Source organism: Herpailurus yagouaroundi, unplaced genomic scaffold, assembly GCF_014898765.1.
Source record: "Herpailurus yagouaroundi ecotype Mexico unplaced genomic scaffold, PumYag 215, whole genome shotgun sequence".
NCBI classification, from domain to species: Eukaryota; Metazoa; Chordata; class Mammalia; order Carnivora; family Felidae; genus Herpailurus; species Herpailurus yagouaroundi.
The window spans coordinates 973221-991409 of record NW_024412446.1 but is presented as its reverse complement, the minus strand read 5'-3'; the positions used below and the strand labels follow the sequence as shown (position 1 = coordinate 991409).

Sequence of the window (18189 nt, the reverse complement as noted above, 5' to 3'; positions counted from 1 at the left end):
CAAAGATGGTTCGGTGGGTGTTGACTTATAGTAGAGTAAGGCTCTGGCTCTTAACCTTAATGGATTTCTAATAACCTCTTCATTGCCAGTCCCATTAAAGCAGTGTTTAAATTAGATTCTGTGGGTACTTGGATATATGGATCCCATGAGTACTCTGGAACTTAGACTGGATAGCTAAAATGTTTTTATTTTCAAACTCTAACCCCAACTTGGTGTTAGAGGCACATAAAAATCCACTGCTAAATGAACCCTACATCACCAGGAATTTTATAAAGACTTTTGCAGTGTGGGTACTGTTCCTCCATTTCTGTGAGTGAGGTCAGTGTTTTTCTCTCCTTTTCTCTTCTCTTGGGTCTGTTTGGCAGCGGCCAATATAGTATTCTGTTTGGCTGACAGAACTGATTCTTGTTAGGCCAAGTCTTAGTAAAAATTAGTTTAGCCAGTCGTACTGTGGTTTGCCACATCCCCACAAGAGAGGATGGAAAGAGCTTGTGTGTGGATGTCCTGTGTGCCAGGGTCTGGCAAGGAGGAGGGCATGAGTCGTTAGTGGAGTTCAGGTACGGTTTTCAGCGTTAACTCTATTACTGAAAGTATTAAATTGTAACACATCTGTAGATGGTAGAATAGGGTAATACTCACTTTCTCATAAAATGTTTGAAAACATCCTATAAGGGAGCCCTCTTTAAATTCTGTATGGATTTACATGTAGCAGTTTATTCTCTAGTCCAACTTCCTGACATAAAATCTAGATTCCCAAGTGTCCTCGTTTTTATTTTGTTTTGTTATTTGCTATGTTATATAGAAAGATAAACCCATTTTGTGGCCTTTAATAATGAGAACTATCTCAGTATTACTGTATTATTCTAGAAAACGTATTATGCATATGAAGGGTTTGTTGTTTTTCTAACTAGAGAGGGACATGTAAGACACTTCCAAGTTTACAGATTCCAGCAGAAATGTTAAAGAGTATTACGGCTTTAGCCTAGATCACATTGGTAAGTCAGAAAACAAAATCGCCTCCATCCTTTGGCTATTGAAATGTTGGAGGTATCCTTAAACGGGATGCCGAATCGAGAGCAGGTGTTCAGAGACCGTGTGTGTCTCCCGTGGCGGCTTGCTGAGGCTTTGTCTAAGGGCGGTGGGCTGTCTGCGGGGCTCCTTGTGCCCCTGACTGTTGACTTCCTTTTTTTGTACTTTTCCTCAGACGTTTTCCTATTTTTTTGCTGCTCTTTGTTTGATAGGGTGATTTTGTTTCTCTTTTTTGTACGAGCTGCTTGAGCCACCGTGGTTGGTTGCAGAGTGCTCTGTTTTTTTGAACAATATTTGATTTTTATTTAAAAATCTCATAACATGTATACTAGCCTTCTGGACTCTCAAGTTACTAATTAGAAGCTATTTTTCTGAAAGTGAATCTATATTCTTTCATAGTGCCAAGCTAGATGTCTTTATGAGATGAGTCTAATCAGGTTTGTGATGTCTTTCTTTTTCCTTCTTTTAAAATTTTTCCATTTTATTTGGGGAGGGGAGATTTTTTGACTGAGCTTGTTCTGATTGACCTGTTAAAATAATCTTCTGTGCACATGTTCTTTTATGTATGTTTGGAACATTCCCAGCTTGAAACCTGTAATGTTCAAGCCAAGTCTCTTCAGTTTGAGGATATCCTTAAAAGCAGATTGTTTCCTCTTTTTGATCTGTAAACCTCCTGTCAGAAAGAGCAGTATCCCTTTAGAGCGGTTGTCACAAGGGGTTGATGTCTGACCAATGGGCTATATTGTTGTTGGACAAAACTGCTGCATAAATGTACTGTAGAAGGTAAATGGCAGGGACTTCTTCAACGCAGTTTGGTTTTTCTTTATCCTCACATTGACTGCAGTATCTCATGCTCTCTTGGTCTGAGGGTTAAAGATAACTTCTCATTGGAGAAATAAAAAGTGGGCTGATGAAAAGAGAATAAAACCTAGCAAATTGCTATCTCTGGACCTTAGTGTTGTTGAGAAACCCTAACTTAACTCTGAAAGGGATACTGTCTCTTTTAACTCTTACAATTATTCTTTGTATGGAAGGTAGATAATACTAATAATAACATTGCCTGATTTCTCTGCGTATTATTACATTTAACCCTTTGGGCCCTTGCTGCAATATAATTTCATCTAGGCTGCTTTATCCCCACCACTAAATTTAATCTGGCCCCAAAGCATCTTGATGTGCAGTCATTACAATCATCTGGTTTTGTTGGCAGCAAGAGCTTACCCTCATTTGTGACACTCTCAAAGGGTTAGCGAGACTTCTGTAGCTCCCTACCTACCTGTAAAGTAGCTCTTCTTTGACATTGAAAATCGTTGTATTTTAATCAGCGCCTTATTATCAGTATTTTTTTCTTTTTGGCTGCTTTTCTGATGTCTTTTTTTCAATTTAGACATTTTCTGTGTGAATGTGCCTTTTCGAACTTGCTTTGGTATATTCCTCTGCAAATACTGATCTGCATGCTTATTCTGATGACTTCTTTTCCAGCTCTTCTGTACCACTCTCTTTTGTGATCTGTAAGTCCTATGTTAATAAATAATTCTTTGGCATATTTTGAAAGTGTGGGGATGTGTGTAATTTGTACTTTTTCAGGATTAGACCAAAGAAATACCTGGTCCATATCAAGTGTAAAACAATAGCACTTCCTGTGATTAAAGGGTTTTCCCTTTTGTCTCTTCAAATACCTTTCTTCTAAGAAAGTATTGGTTTAGCCCTTTCCCCTAATAATCCCATTGATATAAATTTTTAACATGGCACTGGATTAAAACATAACTTTAAATGTTTAAAAAATAATGTAAACCTTACACACTGTGTAATAGGGAAAAGTTACTCCTTTCTTCTAGTGAGAAAATGGGAGTCGATTTTATTGCTTAGTAAATCTCACAGAGCCCACCACCACGAGGAGTTGCACTGTGAAGAGGGGCAGGTGAGGGACAGATCTAATAGTTGAGTGTTGGGGACAGGGGATACATCTGTTAATAACTAGATGTCTGTAAATTTAAAATAAATCATGAAATGGTGTTGAGATGGGCTTCTGAGCACAGTACATGCAAACTGAATTTCAATTGATAATCTTTGTGATGGAGAGTGTTCAGTGTTAACATCAGGAAGTCTTCAGGTCTGAATTCAGTGTGGGTCTGAAATAGGTGCTCACCCTCTACTTGTAGAGCCTGTTATCATTCCAACTTCAGAATGTATTATAAAGCTCACAGTCCATAAAGCAAGTTCTTAAAACGATTTTAGGATATCTTCAAAGCAAGCTTTAAATCACTTTCATTTTTTGAGAAAATAATTCTAGAAAGATGCACAAAAGTTAGCAATAAGAGAATGCTAAGTTTGGAAAATATTTTTTCTATCTTAGAGAATATTAATAGCAAAAAACCTTAGGAATACTATTGTTTTTTAGATCATAAACCCAAGACCAATAAAAACCTTGGAAAAAAGGATTGTTTCCATGGTTTCCATTTTTTTCTTATATTTTGAAATTTTAGTTCTTTTTTTAAGAATTTGAGGCAGAAAGAAATTAAACCATTGAAAATGAGGATTTTGAAGAGGATTCCAGAGAGATCACTTACAGTATCTGCAATAGGCCATTTGGGAAAGAAAAAAGTTGCATGTTGGGGGTTAGATTAATTCAAAGAGGGGTACCCAGGTGGCTCAGTCAGTTAAACGTCCGACTTTAGCTCGGGTCACGATCTCACAGTTCGTGAGTTCGAGCCCTGCATCGGGCTCTGTGCTGACAGCTCCGAGCCTGGAACCTGCTTCAGATTCTTTGTCTCCCTGTCTCTCTGCCCCTCCCCTTCTCATGCTCTGTCTCTCTCACTCTCTCTGTCTCTCAAAAATAAATATATTTAAAAAAATTTTTTTAAAGTAATGTTTAGATTAATGCAAAGAAAAGCTGAATCTGCCATTCAAACTACTGTGTTTTCCAGAAATTAATGCTTTAGAAAGTTGGATAATACTTGGTTTCAGAAACCTTGTGTAAATTATATTACATTTTAATTATGATGTATGCTGCTAACTAATTTGGAAGAAAGAGATCTTGGTGTAGCCTCCATCTAGTGATAATACCAACTGCCCTTTATTTAGAATTTTCTAGCGCTGTGTATGAGATTAATCTTGTGGTGGCTTTGGCTAAGAAATTGCTTTGTCAATGGAATTATCTAATGCTAAATTGGTCCATCTGGGACTGCTTTATTTTGTCCTTTCTGCATTTATCTGAGCAGGCTGAACTGTGTGTAAAACATAATCATGTTCATAAACTGAACAGTTAATTTTTCTAGAGTAACATTACTTTTCGGGAGGAAGTCTTAATAATATGGTAATATAAACTTGCAACAAAGACTTGAAGAACTCTATGCTACAGGTTCAAGCAAACAAACAAATACTGTTGTGTTTACTCCTATGCCAAGTAAAGTAATCCAGTTACTGCTGATGTCACACATCAGTGCCTGAGCAAATGTACAAGTGTATTCATATTCTACATTCACTCTGTTGTTCACATTAAAGTCTCTATGGATTTTTAAAAGTAGCAAATGAACAGGAAGGGGATGCTGGCAGTATTGAAGAAGCTGGGCTAAATCCAAAAATAATTCAAAGAATCAAATTATTTTTATTTATTATTTATTTTTAGTCTTTTTAAAAAAATTTTTTAATGTTTATTTTTGAGAGAGAGACAGTACGAGTGGGGGAGGAGCAGAGAGAGAGGGAGACACAGAATCTGAAGTAGGCTCCAGGTTCTGAGCTGTCAGCACAGAGCCCAAAATGGGGCTCGAACCCATGAACCGTGAGATCATGACCTGAGTGGAAGTTGGACGCTTAACCGACTGAGCCACCCAGGCACCCCAATTTAAAAAAGAAAAAAAAAAGTTTGGGAAAGAGAGAGTACAAGTGGGGGAGGGGCAGAAAAAGAGAGAATCCCACGCAGGCTCTGCACTGACAGTGCAGGGCCCAAACTCATGAACCGGGAGATCATGACCTGAGCCCAGACCAAGAGTTAGACACTTAATCGACTGAGCCACCCAGGTGCCCCAGAATCAAATTATGTTTAAAGAGCTGCTTCTAGCTTTGTTTTTCCATCAGTTGAACTCTTTTGATAAGTTGTTTTGGAAAATGTTGGCCCAGTGGCTTTGAGAGCATGATAAGATTATGTGCATAAGAGGGTCTTCTGGGTGCTGCTCTCTCCCTTGCATGGTCAAAAGGCCCTAAATGTAATTGCCATCTTCTATGCTCATTTGGTGAGATTGTTAATGGTGACCATGAGCAGTCCTGCTGTACATACAGTTGATCCTTGAACAACATGGGGGTTAGGGACATTGACCCCCAGTGCAGTCCAGAATCCACATACAACTTTTGACTAATAGCCTACCATTGACCAGAAGCCTTACCGTATAAAGTTGGTTAACACATGTATTGTATTATATATTGTATTCCAATAAAGTAAGCTAGCAAAAAGAGTTATTAATTAAATCACAAGGACAAGAAAATACATTTACAGTACTAAACTGTATTTATTTTTAAAGATCCATGTATAAGTGGACCTATGCAATTCAAACCCATGTTGTTCAAGGGTCAGCTGTATGTCCTGACACCATTCCTTAGCCTTCCAGCCCCCTCTGACTTAAAATACCCACAGAGTAACTGCTTTTCTTTATTGAACTTAAAGCACTGACAGGAACCTGAAGGTGCTTACAGATAGCATGGGTATCATTTAAACCCTGGATGTATGTGAGTCGGTACAAATGAAGAATGGGAGGTGTCTGTGCAAATTAGAAAACACTAGAAGGCAATCATACAGCAGCCTTTTGTAGCCTGTCATACTTAACACTGTGATCACTTTCCTCTTTTCTTCAATAACTCTCAGAGTATTTGAGACTTACAGGACACAACCCAGGTTTTATAGTTAATAGAGAATGTAAAGGCAGGATAGGGCCAGGGGTAGAAAGAAGTTGAAATGTACACATATTTCATGGTTTGCGTTGGTAAGTGAAGTTTGGATTAAATCAGCATTGGAAATTAAAAGATATTTCTTCCTCAGTCCAATGTACATTTTTATTGCTATATAAAACACTGGAGAATAGTGGATTTTGCACATGTATCCTTTCTTCTTTTTCTAAACCCCCATCTCAAAAGCCAGTAACGTAATCATCTGGGCATATGCTTACGGCTTTAGAAAAGGTCCATGGGAATTGGTATGGCCTTTGTGTCTTGTGGCAGCTCACATTCTTTGTTCCAAGAAATACCTTGTTTTTGTGTTCAACATCCGTTCAGAAGGGATTTGAATAGAGGTTATGGAAAAGACTGATAGGGTTACTTGCCAGCATAAGCAAGAAATCCATGTCTTGATTTAAGATCCATGATGGCAAGGAGCTAGCATAGTTTATTCCTTTGGCCTCTGTAATAGGACATTCCTGGTTGCAAACAAATATCTGTATTACAGCACACAATTTGGCCTATTGTCCGTGTGCAATAGCAGTTCGACCTAGCACTGCCTAAGTAAGAGTTCTCCTGTAGACTCGTTTTATTGCAGCCCTTCTGCTTTCTTTTTCCTTTTTCTTTTGCAATTTTCAAACTTCAGCTATCGAATGGAAGACCCAGCAATAGAAACTTCAGTGATTACAAAGTGTGGGTTATTCCATATCATTTTTGTAGACAGGGCTTCCATCACTTATGTTGTAGTTCTCCCAGAATCTTTAATATTTTGAAGACTGTCATACAATAATACATGTAATTTGCTTAGAAAATGTAAAACAGTTATCATGGGCAATGAGAAATTTCCTTGGCTTACCCTACCCTCAGTGAATTGATTTACCACAGTTTTCTTAGAAGATGGTTTACTAATATTCACCATGCCAGGAAATACTACTCAGTTTAATATTATTTATAGATACTAAGATTTAGGAATACCACGTTCTCATATTCCTTATGTAATTCAGTTTTAGTATTTCCTTATGCGTTCAAATGAATTGCACTTCAGTACATTTTTTTTTACATAACAATGGCCAATAAATAAGCAAAAGTAAACTTTTAAAATCAGCCTTGATTTTGGTATCCAGCTTGATCAGCTGGATTTTGGTATATCTTATATATTTACACTTCTTTTTTTTTATATAATTCATTTTTTAAAAATCTTTCGTTTGGTCATTTCTGTGAGTTGCTCTAAAAGGCAAAATGTTATGTCTCTCATTTTTAATAAAAATAAGATTTGTTGAAGATCTGTAGTATTATAAAAATATTTAAAAGCTCTTCGGCTAAGGTAATCCCTTATTGCTCATAATGCCTTTTACCTCATTATATTGCAATCATTTCTGGTTGTTTTTTTAACCCTTTTTTTCTTATTGCATAAGTGCACAAAAGGGTCTTTTTATTACCATAGCAACTGGATTGTGGTTTTCGAACTAGAGCCTAACTTTCTAATAAATTTACCTTCGGTCTTTGGGAAAATTGCTACCCTTTTAGGAGGTGAGATTCTTAAAGCAGTTCATAATACAGCTTCCCCAAAAAGCTTTCTGGTAGGGTCCAATAATAAAAATATCTGTATTCTGAGACATTTTTCTGAACGCACACGTTGAAGACCACTCTCGTGTGTCACTGCGTCTGCCCCTTGATTGAAGTTTCCCTCACTGGAGTCAGGGCACCTTCTGATCCCTTTAAATAGTAGTAGCTGGGGGTGGGAGGCACCAAACGCTACAGCCACAGCCGGAGATTAAGAAAGCATTTTGCCTGAAGCCTTGTTTTATTCATTCTAAACTGTACAGTTTTCACCTGAATCTTTGTCTCCCTCTTGTTCAATAAGCCAAATTTGAAAGGGTACCATTTGCACCACAGAGGTTTAAAACATACTGTTCTATGAAAGCTGGTACCCGCTTTTGGCTGGTTCGCCTTTTGTGTAATCTAGGGTTTTCCACTGTTATTATTCATTTAGTACCCTTTTCCTACTTGAGTTTAAAGCGAGAGAGGTTTGGTTTATACTGTCAGGAGAGCCATGGACATGGCAGGAGCCCCTTAACCCTCAGAGGAAAAAAAGAGAAAATGACCGAGTGTGGTTCACCTGTTGACTTAGTTCGGAAAACCTGGATCACCAAACTCGTGAGCATTTGCCTTGTAAAGTACACTTGTGGCCGTCAGAGAGAGGGAGTCTGCCTTTGGCCCTCCGGCCTCGTAGACAGCGACCAGGATGAAACTCAGCCCGCCAACCAGGCTGCATAGACCGCGCTGCTGAAACCGGGGCGCTCCGCACAAGCGGCTTTCGGCCTCAGCTGGGTGTGCTTTTTGAAAATGGGCAAGAAACTTTCCCTTGTCAGACCATTAAAGTGATGAGTTGGCCCTTCATTTGCACTCTGAGATAACTCCATCGTAGACCCTAAAGCCGCACCTAAATGTCAAATGGAGGCCCGGGGCAACTGTGCTGTACAGATGTTGCTATTATGTACTGCTCACCGGGCATCAAGCGGGGCGGCCCTTTCCACACATTACTGGGCAGTCGACACAACACAGGCCCTTCCGTGAGCAAGACAAGGTTAAGAAACGTTAAATAACTTGCCTAGTGTCACACAAGTAGTAGGTGGCAGCACTAGAGTCGAACCCTGATGTGTCTAAATCAAAAACCTACATTTTTTCTGGTGTTTTATGCTACCTCTCAGGTGATCTAAACGTGTATTAAGAATGCTTTGTGAAATGAGTCTTCTGCCCCAGCGTTTTCTTCTTTTTCTTCTTTCTTTTCTTTTTTTTTTTTTTTTTAAATGAGGGGCTGATACATAGTTGAAGGAGAAACAGGAGCCCACCAGGACCCAGACCTTTGATTCTATTTTATAGAGGCTAAAGTAGATTAGGTTGATTTTTCTTTCCTCATACTCCATCATAGCAGTATGACATCATATTGACCAAAATAACAACTAGGTAAGTAACTGCTTAATTAAAATCTATCGTTCGATCTTGCGAGACAGAGACTCCTGAGAACTGGCTAAAAGTTAGGTGACATTACTTACACTTTACTTTTGAGAAATTGTCAGTTTTTCACTAGTTTGTCATGTACATTCTGTCCATCCGTGTGTTAAAGGAACATTTCCCAACCAAGCTGGGGCAAAAGGCACCAGCTGTAGGCAGGGGGTATTGTAAGTACATCTTAAAACTTGTAAGTGAACAGTTTATCAAATAACCCTAATCATGTCATATGTTGGTAGATGATACTCCTGTCTTTTATAGTAATCTTTATATGCAAAGAAAATAACTGTAACTAAATATAAATGCCAACTCAAAGCTAATGTGGGTTTTTAAAGATCAGATTTTATAGCCCAATTCCTTTAATTTTAGTACAAGCTCTAAATGTAGTTAACTCCAACATAGCATAAAACTAATCAAATATGCTAGACATTTTGCTTCTGCAGAGTTTAGGGCATTTTGCCTAAATCATGAGCTTGCCTCTAATTGTGGGGTCTTATTTCCCTTTCAGATATAGAGGACTTAAAATATGCTGCTTTTGGAACCTACAGTAGCAATTTTGCAGTGAGCACACTTACGAGCTATGACTGGTCAGACAGGGATGATGCGTCTCAGGGCAGAAAACTCTCTCCATTTGTCCTCTCAGCAGGAAGCGGGTCCTCCTCAGCTGCCTCGGTTCTTCAAAAGAAAGAGACTTCATTTGGCAGTTCCGAAAACATCACCATGACCTCTCTCTCCAGAGTAACAACCTTCACAAATGAAGATGCTCTTCCAGAGGCCACCTTCCCAGCTTTTGCCAGTTTTAAAGATGTGATTCCTCAGACCAGTGAGCAAAAGGAATATGAAAGTGGGGACTATAAAGATTTCACGAGACAGGACTTGCCTACAGCCGAACGGAGCCCGGATGCCACCTGTCCAAGCCCGGCCTCCAGCAGCACTTCTCACGACACTCCCAAAGAATGTGCAGATGACTTTGGAGAGTTTCAAAGTGAAAAGCCCAAAATCAGCAAATTTGACTTTTTGGTGGCCAATTCACAGAGCAAAATGAAATCCAGTGAAGAAATGATCAAAAGTGAGCTGGCAACCTTTGACCTTTCTGTTCAAGGTGAGTTGCTTTCAGTGTCAACTGTACTGTGGTGGTTTCTTCCACTGAGATATTAGATGTTCTTTCTAACAGAAAGTTGGTCTCTGGTTTAGTGGGAAATGGATTTGCAGCCTCTGAAATCAGGGTCTATTATAGATGGCTATACAAAAGGGTTTGCAGCTAAACTGAAGTCAAGGCTGTATCCCTCAGATAATTGCTTTTTGGGCTAAAAACAAGCACAGCATACAGTCTGTTCATTAGCTTGTTGGCTAGAGGGGTACTGTGTTAAAAGAGCCAGAGAAATGGATATGATGCACTTGGGGACACGTCAACCCTGCTCTTATTCCCTGGCTATGGACTGTGTTTTTTAATCCAGAGGCTGCAACGTGGGTCTGGATCCAGTCTGCAGACTGTTTTTTGTTTTTGTTTTTGTTTTTAAGTTTATTGATTTATTTTGAAAGAGCGAGCACGAGTGAAGGAGGGGCAGAGAGAGAGGGTGACAGAGAATCCCAAGTAAGCTCTGCACTGTCAGCACAGAGCCTGATGAGGGGCTCGAACTCACGAAACCATGTAAACATGGCCTGAACTAAAACCAAGAGTCAGACGCTTAAATGACCGAGCCAGTCAGGTTGCCCCTGCAGACTTGTTTTGATTGAGCCACACAGAAGGTTTTTTTAATGTGCTGCCAGCCAATAAGAATCATGAGATTTCACAATCTGGATTTCTAGCTTTTCTTGAAAAGTAATATCTGGCAATACTAGGCCTGTATTCCCCCCTTTTGACAATCAGGTAGAGCTGAATGGCACTGCCCCCTCTAACAGATGGGGTATGCTGTCCTCCTTGTCACAGTCCCCATCACCTCTTCTCTCTGGCTGACCCACTTCAGTCATGCACTTGACCTGCCTGCTCTCTGAAAGCATTTGAGTTTGCACCTTCTGCTTTAAGCCCATCCTGACAGAAGGCATTGATTTCTGTTGGATTGAGAGTATGTAGGAGCTCAGTGCAAATCCGTGACTAATGACTGGAAAGGCAACACGACTCTTACGCACTGATATTTAAAAAGACACTTTGTCCTCCAGACTCCAGTGGCTTTGCACTTGTGCTAGATCAGGGAAGAGTAATGGAGAAAATTAAAGTCAGGGAAACCAAGCAGAAGTGAACAACCAGAAGGATTCAACATAAGGCATACTTCATTTTATTGCGCCTCCTGGGTACTGTGTTTTTTACAGTTTGAAGATTTGTCACAGCCTTAGGTCAAGCAAGTCTGTCAGTGCCATTGTTGCAACAGCATTTGCTCACTTGTGTCGCCGTGTCACGTTTTGGTGATTCTTGCAACATGTCAAACTTTTTCATTATTACATTGTTATGGTGATCTGTGATCAGTGATTACAACCACTGAAAGCTCAGATGATGGCTGAGCTTGTGATTTTTTTCAATGAAGTATTTTTTAATCTTTGCACATTGATTTTTTTTTTTTTTTGGACATAATGCTATTTATTGCCCACTTAGTAGACTATAGCATAGGGCAAACATAACTTTTATCTGTACTGGGAAACCCCAAAATTCATTTGACTCACTTTATTGCAATACTCACTTTATTGATGTGGTTGGGAGCCAAACCCGCAACATCTCCGAGATATGCCTGGATAGCTTGCCAGAGGAGAATGAACACGGATTGTGTTTCTGAATGCCTCATGACAGAAGCATCTAAAGAAGAGGGTCATGTTAGCAAGGAAGAGCCTCAGCTTGAATTAAGCTGAGTAATCAGAACCTTTGTGCCATCCACTTCTCCAGGATCACACAAAAGGAGTTTGAGCCTTGGTGATAAAGAAATAAGCCGTTCTTCTCCTTCTCCGGCTTTGGAGCAGCCTTTCAGGGACCGTTCCAACACTCTGAGTGAGAAGCCGGCTCTGCCTGTCATCCGTGACAAATACAAAGATCTGACAGGAGAGGTGGAGGTGAGCAGGGGAGTTTTCTACAGAGGGGCAGGGAAAAGACCAACTGAGCACTGAGGGCCTCAAGAAAAACTGCTTTCAACTTTCTGTGGGGAAGCAAGGGACAGAAAGTCACAAGGCACCAGACACAAAATATTCAATTAAAGTGAGAGAATGGCAGCATTAGCCCTGGATGAAAATACTTCTCAGGTGGGACATCTGCTGAAATGAGTCAGCGGCCCTAAAATTGAAATTGTTCAGGAGACTTCACGAGGAGGGGTGTTTGGGGAGTTTTTCTTTGAGCACTTAGACTTTATCACTTTAGACTTAGTGAATGTTAAAACACCAGATAGAGGAGATGAGGAAAGTCTGGATTTGCTGCGTCTTAGTCCCACACTGTCTTCCTCCTACAGCCGATACCCTTATGTCTCCTCTGTGCCCTCCTTGTCATTCATGCATGCTCACACACACACGGCGTCATAACTGTGGAGTGGGAAGCTGGTGGTTTAGTATTAGCTCTTGTACTAGACACCTATGTGGCGAGTGCCTTTGGAGAAGCTTAAACTATTCCTAGATCCAAGGAGCCAACATTTGCAGAGGGAAGCTGCTACAAAACATTCCCCTCAGACTCACAGATCATGTGCTCAGAAGGTGCACTTAGTAATTGTGAAGAGTCGTCAGTGGTTTCAAGAGATAAACCATGCTTGAAGTAGAGTGTTTTTAATAAAAAGTAAAGCCTTCCAATGCTCTGTACATTGACAGAAATCATAGAGGACTCCAGTCCTGCCTATTTAACCCCGTTGTTTTTATAAATTTCACAGGAGAATGAGAGATATGCATATGAATGGCAGAGGTGCCTGGGGAGCGCCCTAGATGTGAGTATGTCACTTTTGCGGTGCTTTCACATGTGTGAGTGCTGTCTTGTGCCGTTTTGCCCTCTCCTTGGTGCCTTTGAATGGACAGAGGAAAACTTGAGGAGAGCCCTTCCTCCATGGCCTTGTGCAAAGGGAAGCTGGAGGGAAAGCCATACGGCTTAAGTGAGGCTTCTTTCACGTGTATGATAGCAAAAGTGGCTCATTTGTCCCTTGTGCCCTCACCTGTCACTGTGTTTAAGAAATAACAGTGAGGGGCGCCTGGGTGGCTCAGTTGGTTGAGCATCTGACTCTTGATTTTGGCTCAGGTCGTGATCCCAGGGTCATGGGATTGAGCCCTTTGTCGGGCTCCATGCTGAGCATGGAGCTTGCTCAAGATATTCTCTCTCTCTCTCTCTCTCTCTCTCTCTCTCCCCCTCCCTCTCCCTCCCTCCCCTTCCCCCTTTCTCTCTCTCTCTGTCTCTCTCTCCCCCTCCCTCCCTTTCCCTCTCCCTCCCTCTCTCCCCCTCCCTCCCTTTCCCTCTCCCTCCCTCTCCCCCCCACCTCTCCCCTTCTCACATGCACATGAGCACATTTTCTGTCTCTCTAAAGAAGAAAAAAGAAAATAACAAAATGATATCATTAATGCTGCCTAAATTAAAATAATATTTAAACTTAAAGAACTTGTGTCTTTTCCAAAGAAATGGAGGATGGTTTCTTCAAGGTTAAAATTAAATTCTCACATTTGTTTCAGCATGGTCATATACATATATCAGTCAGTCATGCTTTTTCACACCTCCTGGCTTCTCTGTTGGGTTCTCTACTAACAGTAAATTGATTTGTAATGACTTTTCTCAATTATATAAGGTGATGTGATTTCATTTCTTATAGGTCATTAAGAAGGCAAATGATACCTTAAATGGAATCAGTAGTAGTTCTGTGTGCACAGAAGTAATTCAGTCAGCCCAAGGCATGGAATATTTATTAGGTATGTTCATTTATGTTTTACTTATTCAAAATCCTGACACTTGACAGTATTTTCAGTTTTCTCTTACATTAAGTATTTTAATCTAGATCTTTCAAGTTACATATGACTTCACTAAGTAGTATCTGCGTTTGTGGGTGAGATGCTTAAGTCACAGACAGAAACCACACTATTTGACTTAAGGTATCTGTGGCAAAGTTTTTCAGTCCTTACTATACACATACTAGCAGCAACAGATGTAAAATTGCATCTGTGTTACTGGTTTACTAGAATGAAAACATTGGGTCTCTAATTAATGCCTTACCATGCTCTGTTGATTCTTCCTCTCCACCCCTTCACTTCATCACCGATTCCTTACCTCCCTGACTACCTTCAGCTGTTAAATGTCCCAGTCCAGCTTGAAACTCCAGTCTCTGTCCAATCTGGTGTTCTTTGCCTCCTGAAGCTCCTGCTTGGCCCGTAGCCAGAGCCACATGCACTGGACCCTAGTCTTTTTCACATCTCTGCTCAGGTGTCACCCGCTAAGGGAGGCCTTCCCTGGCCTCTCTTTCTCAAAACTGTGCCCTCTCACCCCACCCTCATCCTTCCTCTCCCATTCTCTGCTTGATTTGTCTTTTGTCTCGTCAGCTTTAATATCTTGTATATTTTACCTTTTCTTATTTGTTATCTGTCTCCCTCCCCTGCAAGGAACCTCTAAGAAGGGAGTGATGTGGTCTGTTTTGTCCCCTGGGAATGTCTGTAATACGTACCTGAGCGCCTGGCACGTAGTAGTCCCTCACCAATACCTGCTGGATGAGTGGGTGGTGGGGGGACGTGGTCTCTCGTTCCACTGCCGCGCTCTTGTTCCTCCTTCCTGCTCAGACGGCCACGGCTCTACTGCGGGAACACACCAGGTGGTAGGGCACCTGTCTTTCCTTGCACACATCGCCTAGTGTCTGTGAGGGGTTGTCTGAGAAGTCCCCTCACTTGGCGTAGGATAGGCAGTGACTCCTGCCCTTCCTCTGGGGAAAGAAGAGGAAAAGCCACAGTGGGCTGTACACAGGTTGATGAGGTACTGCTCTGCAGACAACTCCTCCAGTCCTCGCTTCTAGAGGCTCAGGTAAAGGTTGGGGATGTGTCTGGTGACCGTCCTTAGAATGTGAAGATGCTTGGCACCTGTCCTCCTTGCTTGACGAACTCAGCCGCAATTCAGAGACCACGGGAAAAGAGCCGTCCTGTGTTCTGTTAGGTTTATAAAAGATGCGTGAAGCCACAGGGTTTGTAAATCATTGGGCATTCGGAGAAGTGAGTTGTTTCTTAATTACTTTGTGGTGATACTGACATTCAGATTCTTTTAAGCTTTTGACATTCCCATTTTCAGCCAGTTAAATGGGATTTCCCAAACTTAAACAGATGGGCTTACAAAGAAGCCAGAAAGAAAATGAGCTAATACTGCATAGTGCCTAATGTTCTATGGGCACTCTTCTAAGCCTTTTACAGTATGAACCCATTTAATCCTCTTTGGTGAGGTGCTTTTAGTATCCCCATCTTACAGATGAGGAAAGTGAGGCTCAGAGAAGTTATGTGACTGGCCCAGGGTTACACAGCTAGTAAGCGGCAGAACTGGGATTGGAACCCAGGTAGTGTAACTATAGGCTGTGCTCTTACCAGTAAGTTACCCTGCAGCACTGGAGGTGGACTGGTCCCAAAGAGTGGTAAGTTCACTTCTGTTGAGAAACAATCCATATTTCCAGCTAAGATACCTGCACGCGGTAGTGCCGCCTTGTGCCGCCCACCTCTCTGCACTGCCCGCGCCCAACTCCACTCTCTCACTCTGTAGGTGTTGTTGAGGTGTACAGGGTGACCAAGCGTGTGGAGCTGGGGATAAAAGCCACCGCGGTGTGCAGTGAGAAACTCCAGCAGCTGCTGAAGGACATCGATAAAGTGTGGAATAACCTCATTGGCTTTATGTCCCTGGCCACACTCACGGTAAGTCCGTTAGATGTTCAACACTTGCTTTCCTTTCCAGAAACCTCAGTGGTAAAGCAAAGTGTACGTTCTTGTGGTGGCCCTGACTGAAGGGTGACGGTGAGGTGCCTGCTGGGTCGTGTTACATTAAAGGAAGGAGATAATTGTGTGGTTCACTGAGTGGCACCAGCTTGGCTTCTGGATTGCACAAAGGCCTGTGGGCCTCCATAAAATAAGACTGTAGGAGGACATTCACTCTGTCAACATCCTTCTTCTTTTTTCTTCTTTTAGAGATCATTTATTTAGTCATCTCTACACCCAACATGGGGCTTAAACTCACAACCCCAAGATCAAGAATCACACGCTCTTCCGCCTGAGTCAACCAGGCTCCCTGTCTGCATCCTTCTTAAGTCACATGCATATATGCACGTTTTGCAAAGCATCGATGTGAGTTCCTCTGTTCGCACTTCTAGTTCTTTATGACCCTGCATGTGTCTTTTTAGAAACTGTTCAGTGTGACTTTCTTAAACGCCTTTTCCGTTTTTTAGGTCTGTGGATTATTTCCACTTCTTCCTGTTCTGAATGGTTCTACTCTGAGTATTGTTAAACAAATGACTCTGTGTCCTTTCAGGGATATAGTTCCTCCAAGACCTAAGAGGTCGGAGTGTGTGTTTGCACACGGATGTGCGTGCGTTCGTATGTAGCTGTTTCTTTTACTGCGTGGCTCTCCAGAGAGCTCAGGCTAGTTGGCAGTGCTGCCAGCAACATGCAAGCATACTTTTCTTTACACTGTGTTCTAGCTTTCTTTGTCCGCTTTTTCATTTAGCAAGTGTATATTGAGTCCCTAACGGTGTTTTTATAGGTCTTTCATTTTGTAGGGGCTGTGCAGTATTCCAAATGATAATTTACTCTTTCTGTTTCCTTTACGTGTAAATTGATTACCTGTCTTGGCCATTTGACCATATGTTCAATGAGATATGGTTATTGACCTTACGTATTTCACATTTGTAATGGATGTACACACACACACACACACACACCCACGCACACACATACATCTATAGGAAAGCTTATATCAGTTATTTTCGTCACCTGTTCCCTTCGTTTTCCATTTCATTGGGTAAAACTACTTTATTTTTATATATTCACACCATTCAGTTTGTCTCTCTGATAATATCCTTTATTTCACAAAAGTCAGAAATTTATCTTCCTTCCACAGCTGGAAGAAATACGCTATTCCATTTTCTTTGTTTTTTTCCTTACATATAACTAGGTGGCCCATCTAAGCAGGACTGCGGCCACGTGGTAGGTAGCAGTTGTCCCTGAGCTGTGCCCACAGCCAGGCAGGGAGTAGTTGTCCCAGCACATGTCTCCCCAGTGTTCATTGTTTCTGGTTTGCGGTATTAAGTTCTTAAAGAGTTTAAATCATTGCCAAATTCTCTGTTTTGTTCCCTTGGACTATTTTTCAGTTTCTACAGTTTGGGTCATTATTTGTTAAAAAAAAAAAAAATACAGTTCTGGCCAGTACAATAAGGAATATAAATATTTGAAAATAAGAGATAAAATTATGCTTGTTTGGTGATATGAAATATTTATAGAAATCTGAATTCAAGAGGTTAAATTTATTGAGTTTGGCAAAAATTCATAGCATTCTTACATATTAATAATAGCTAGAAAGTGTAATAAAAATGGGAACCTTATTTTGTTAATGCATTCAATCACTCCAGTCCTTATCACTTCTGACCGCATAGCTGGAGTTGCTGGTTCATTTTGGTATCCCCTGTCATAATCTATTCTGCATGCCCTTCTAGCCCATTCTTTCTGAAATGCAAGTCTGGTCATGTCATTCAAATCCCATTTAAAATCTTGCAGTGGGCTCTCCATAGTCTTCAGGATCAAGTTTCAGCTCCTTAGCTCAGTGTATAAGGCCTCTTCTATCCCCTGGATTGCCTTTGCTTCTCATTCTCTGTTAGACTGCTTTTCCCTCTGGCCTCTGCATCGTTTCCCCAGAAATCATTCCAGAGAGCCCTTCAGTCTGAATTCAACGCCCTTCCGGTGTGTGTCCACAGCGCCTTTCTCTCTGTCCTCGCACTTACTGCGCTTATTGGTAATCGTGTGCTTGCTTCTTGCCTGGTTGTCTGCCCCTTAAAAGCCAGACTGTGTCCTTTTTTTTTTTTTTTTTTTTTTATTTTTTTTTTAACGTTTATTCATTTTTTTGATAGAGAGAGACAGAGTGTGAGTGGGGTAGGGGCAGAGAGAGAGGGAGACACAGAATCTGAAGCAGGCTCCAGGCTTTGGACTGACAGCACAGACCCCGACGTGGGGCTCGAACTCACGAACCGTGAGATCATGACCTGAGCCGAAGTCAGATGCCTAACCGACTGAGCCACCCAGGCGCCCCCAGACTGTGTCCTTTATTTCTTG

The 18189-nt window shown here is 41.2% G+C and overlaps 1 protein-coding gene across 16 annotated transcripts in view; it reads left to right on the top strand.

The window, feature by feature from the left end:
• The window catches only part of SYNRG (synergin gamma), a 95752-nt gene that overhangs the window by 61691 nt on the left and 15872 nt on the right, over nucleotides 1-18189 (top strand). For 12 of the 16 annotated variants that reach the window (XM_040455145.1, XM_040455144.1, XM_040455156.1 and 9 more), the window contains 5 exons: nucleotides 9476-10069; nucleotides 11843-12006; nucleotides 12804-12857; nucleotides 13725-13821; nucleotides 15638-15786. In XM_040455145.1, the coding sequence (XP_040311079.1) occupies nucleotides 9476-10069; nucleotides 11843-12006; nucleotides 12804-12857; nucleotides 13725-13821; nucleotides 15638-15786 (1058 nt within the window). The remainder of the gene's footprint in view (nucleotides 1-9475; nucleotides 10070-11842; nucleotides 12007-12803; nucleotides 12858-13724; nucleotides 13822-15637; nucleotides 15787-18189) is intronic. The other 4 variants (XM_040455157.1, XM_040455148.1, XM_040455158.1 and 1 more) reach the window with 2 other exon arrangements.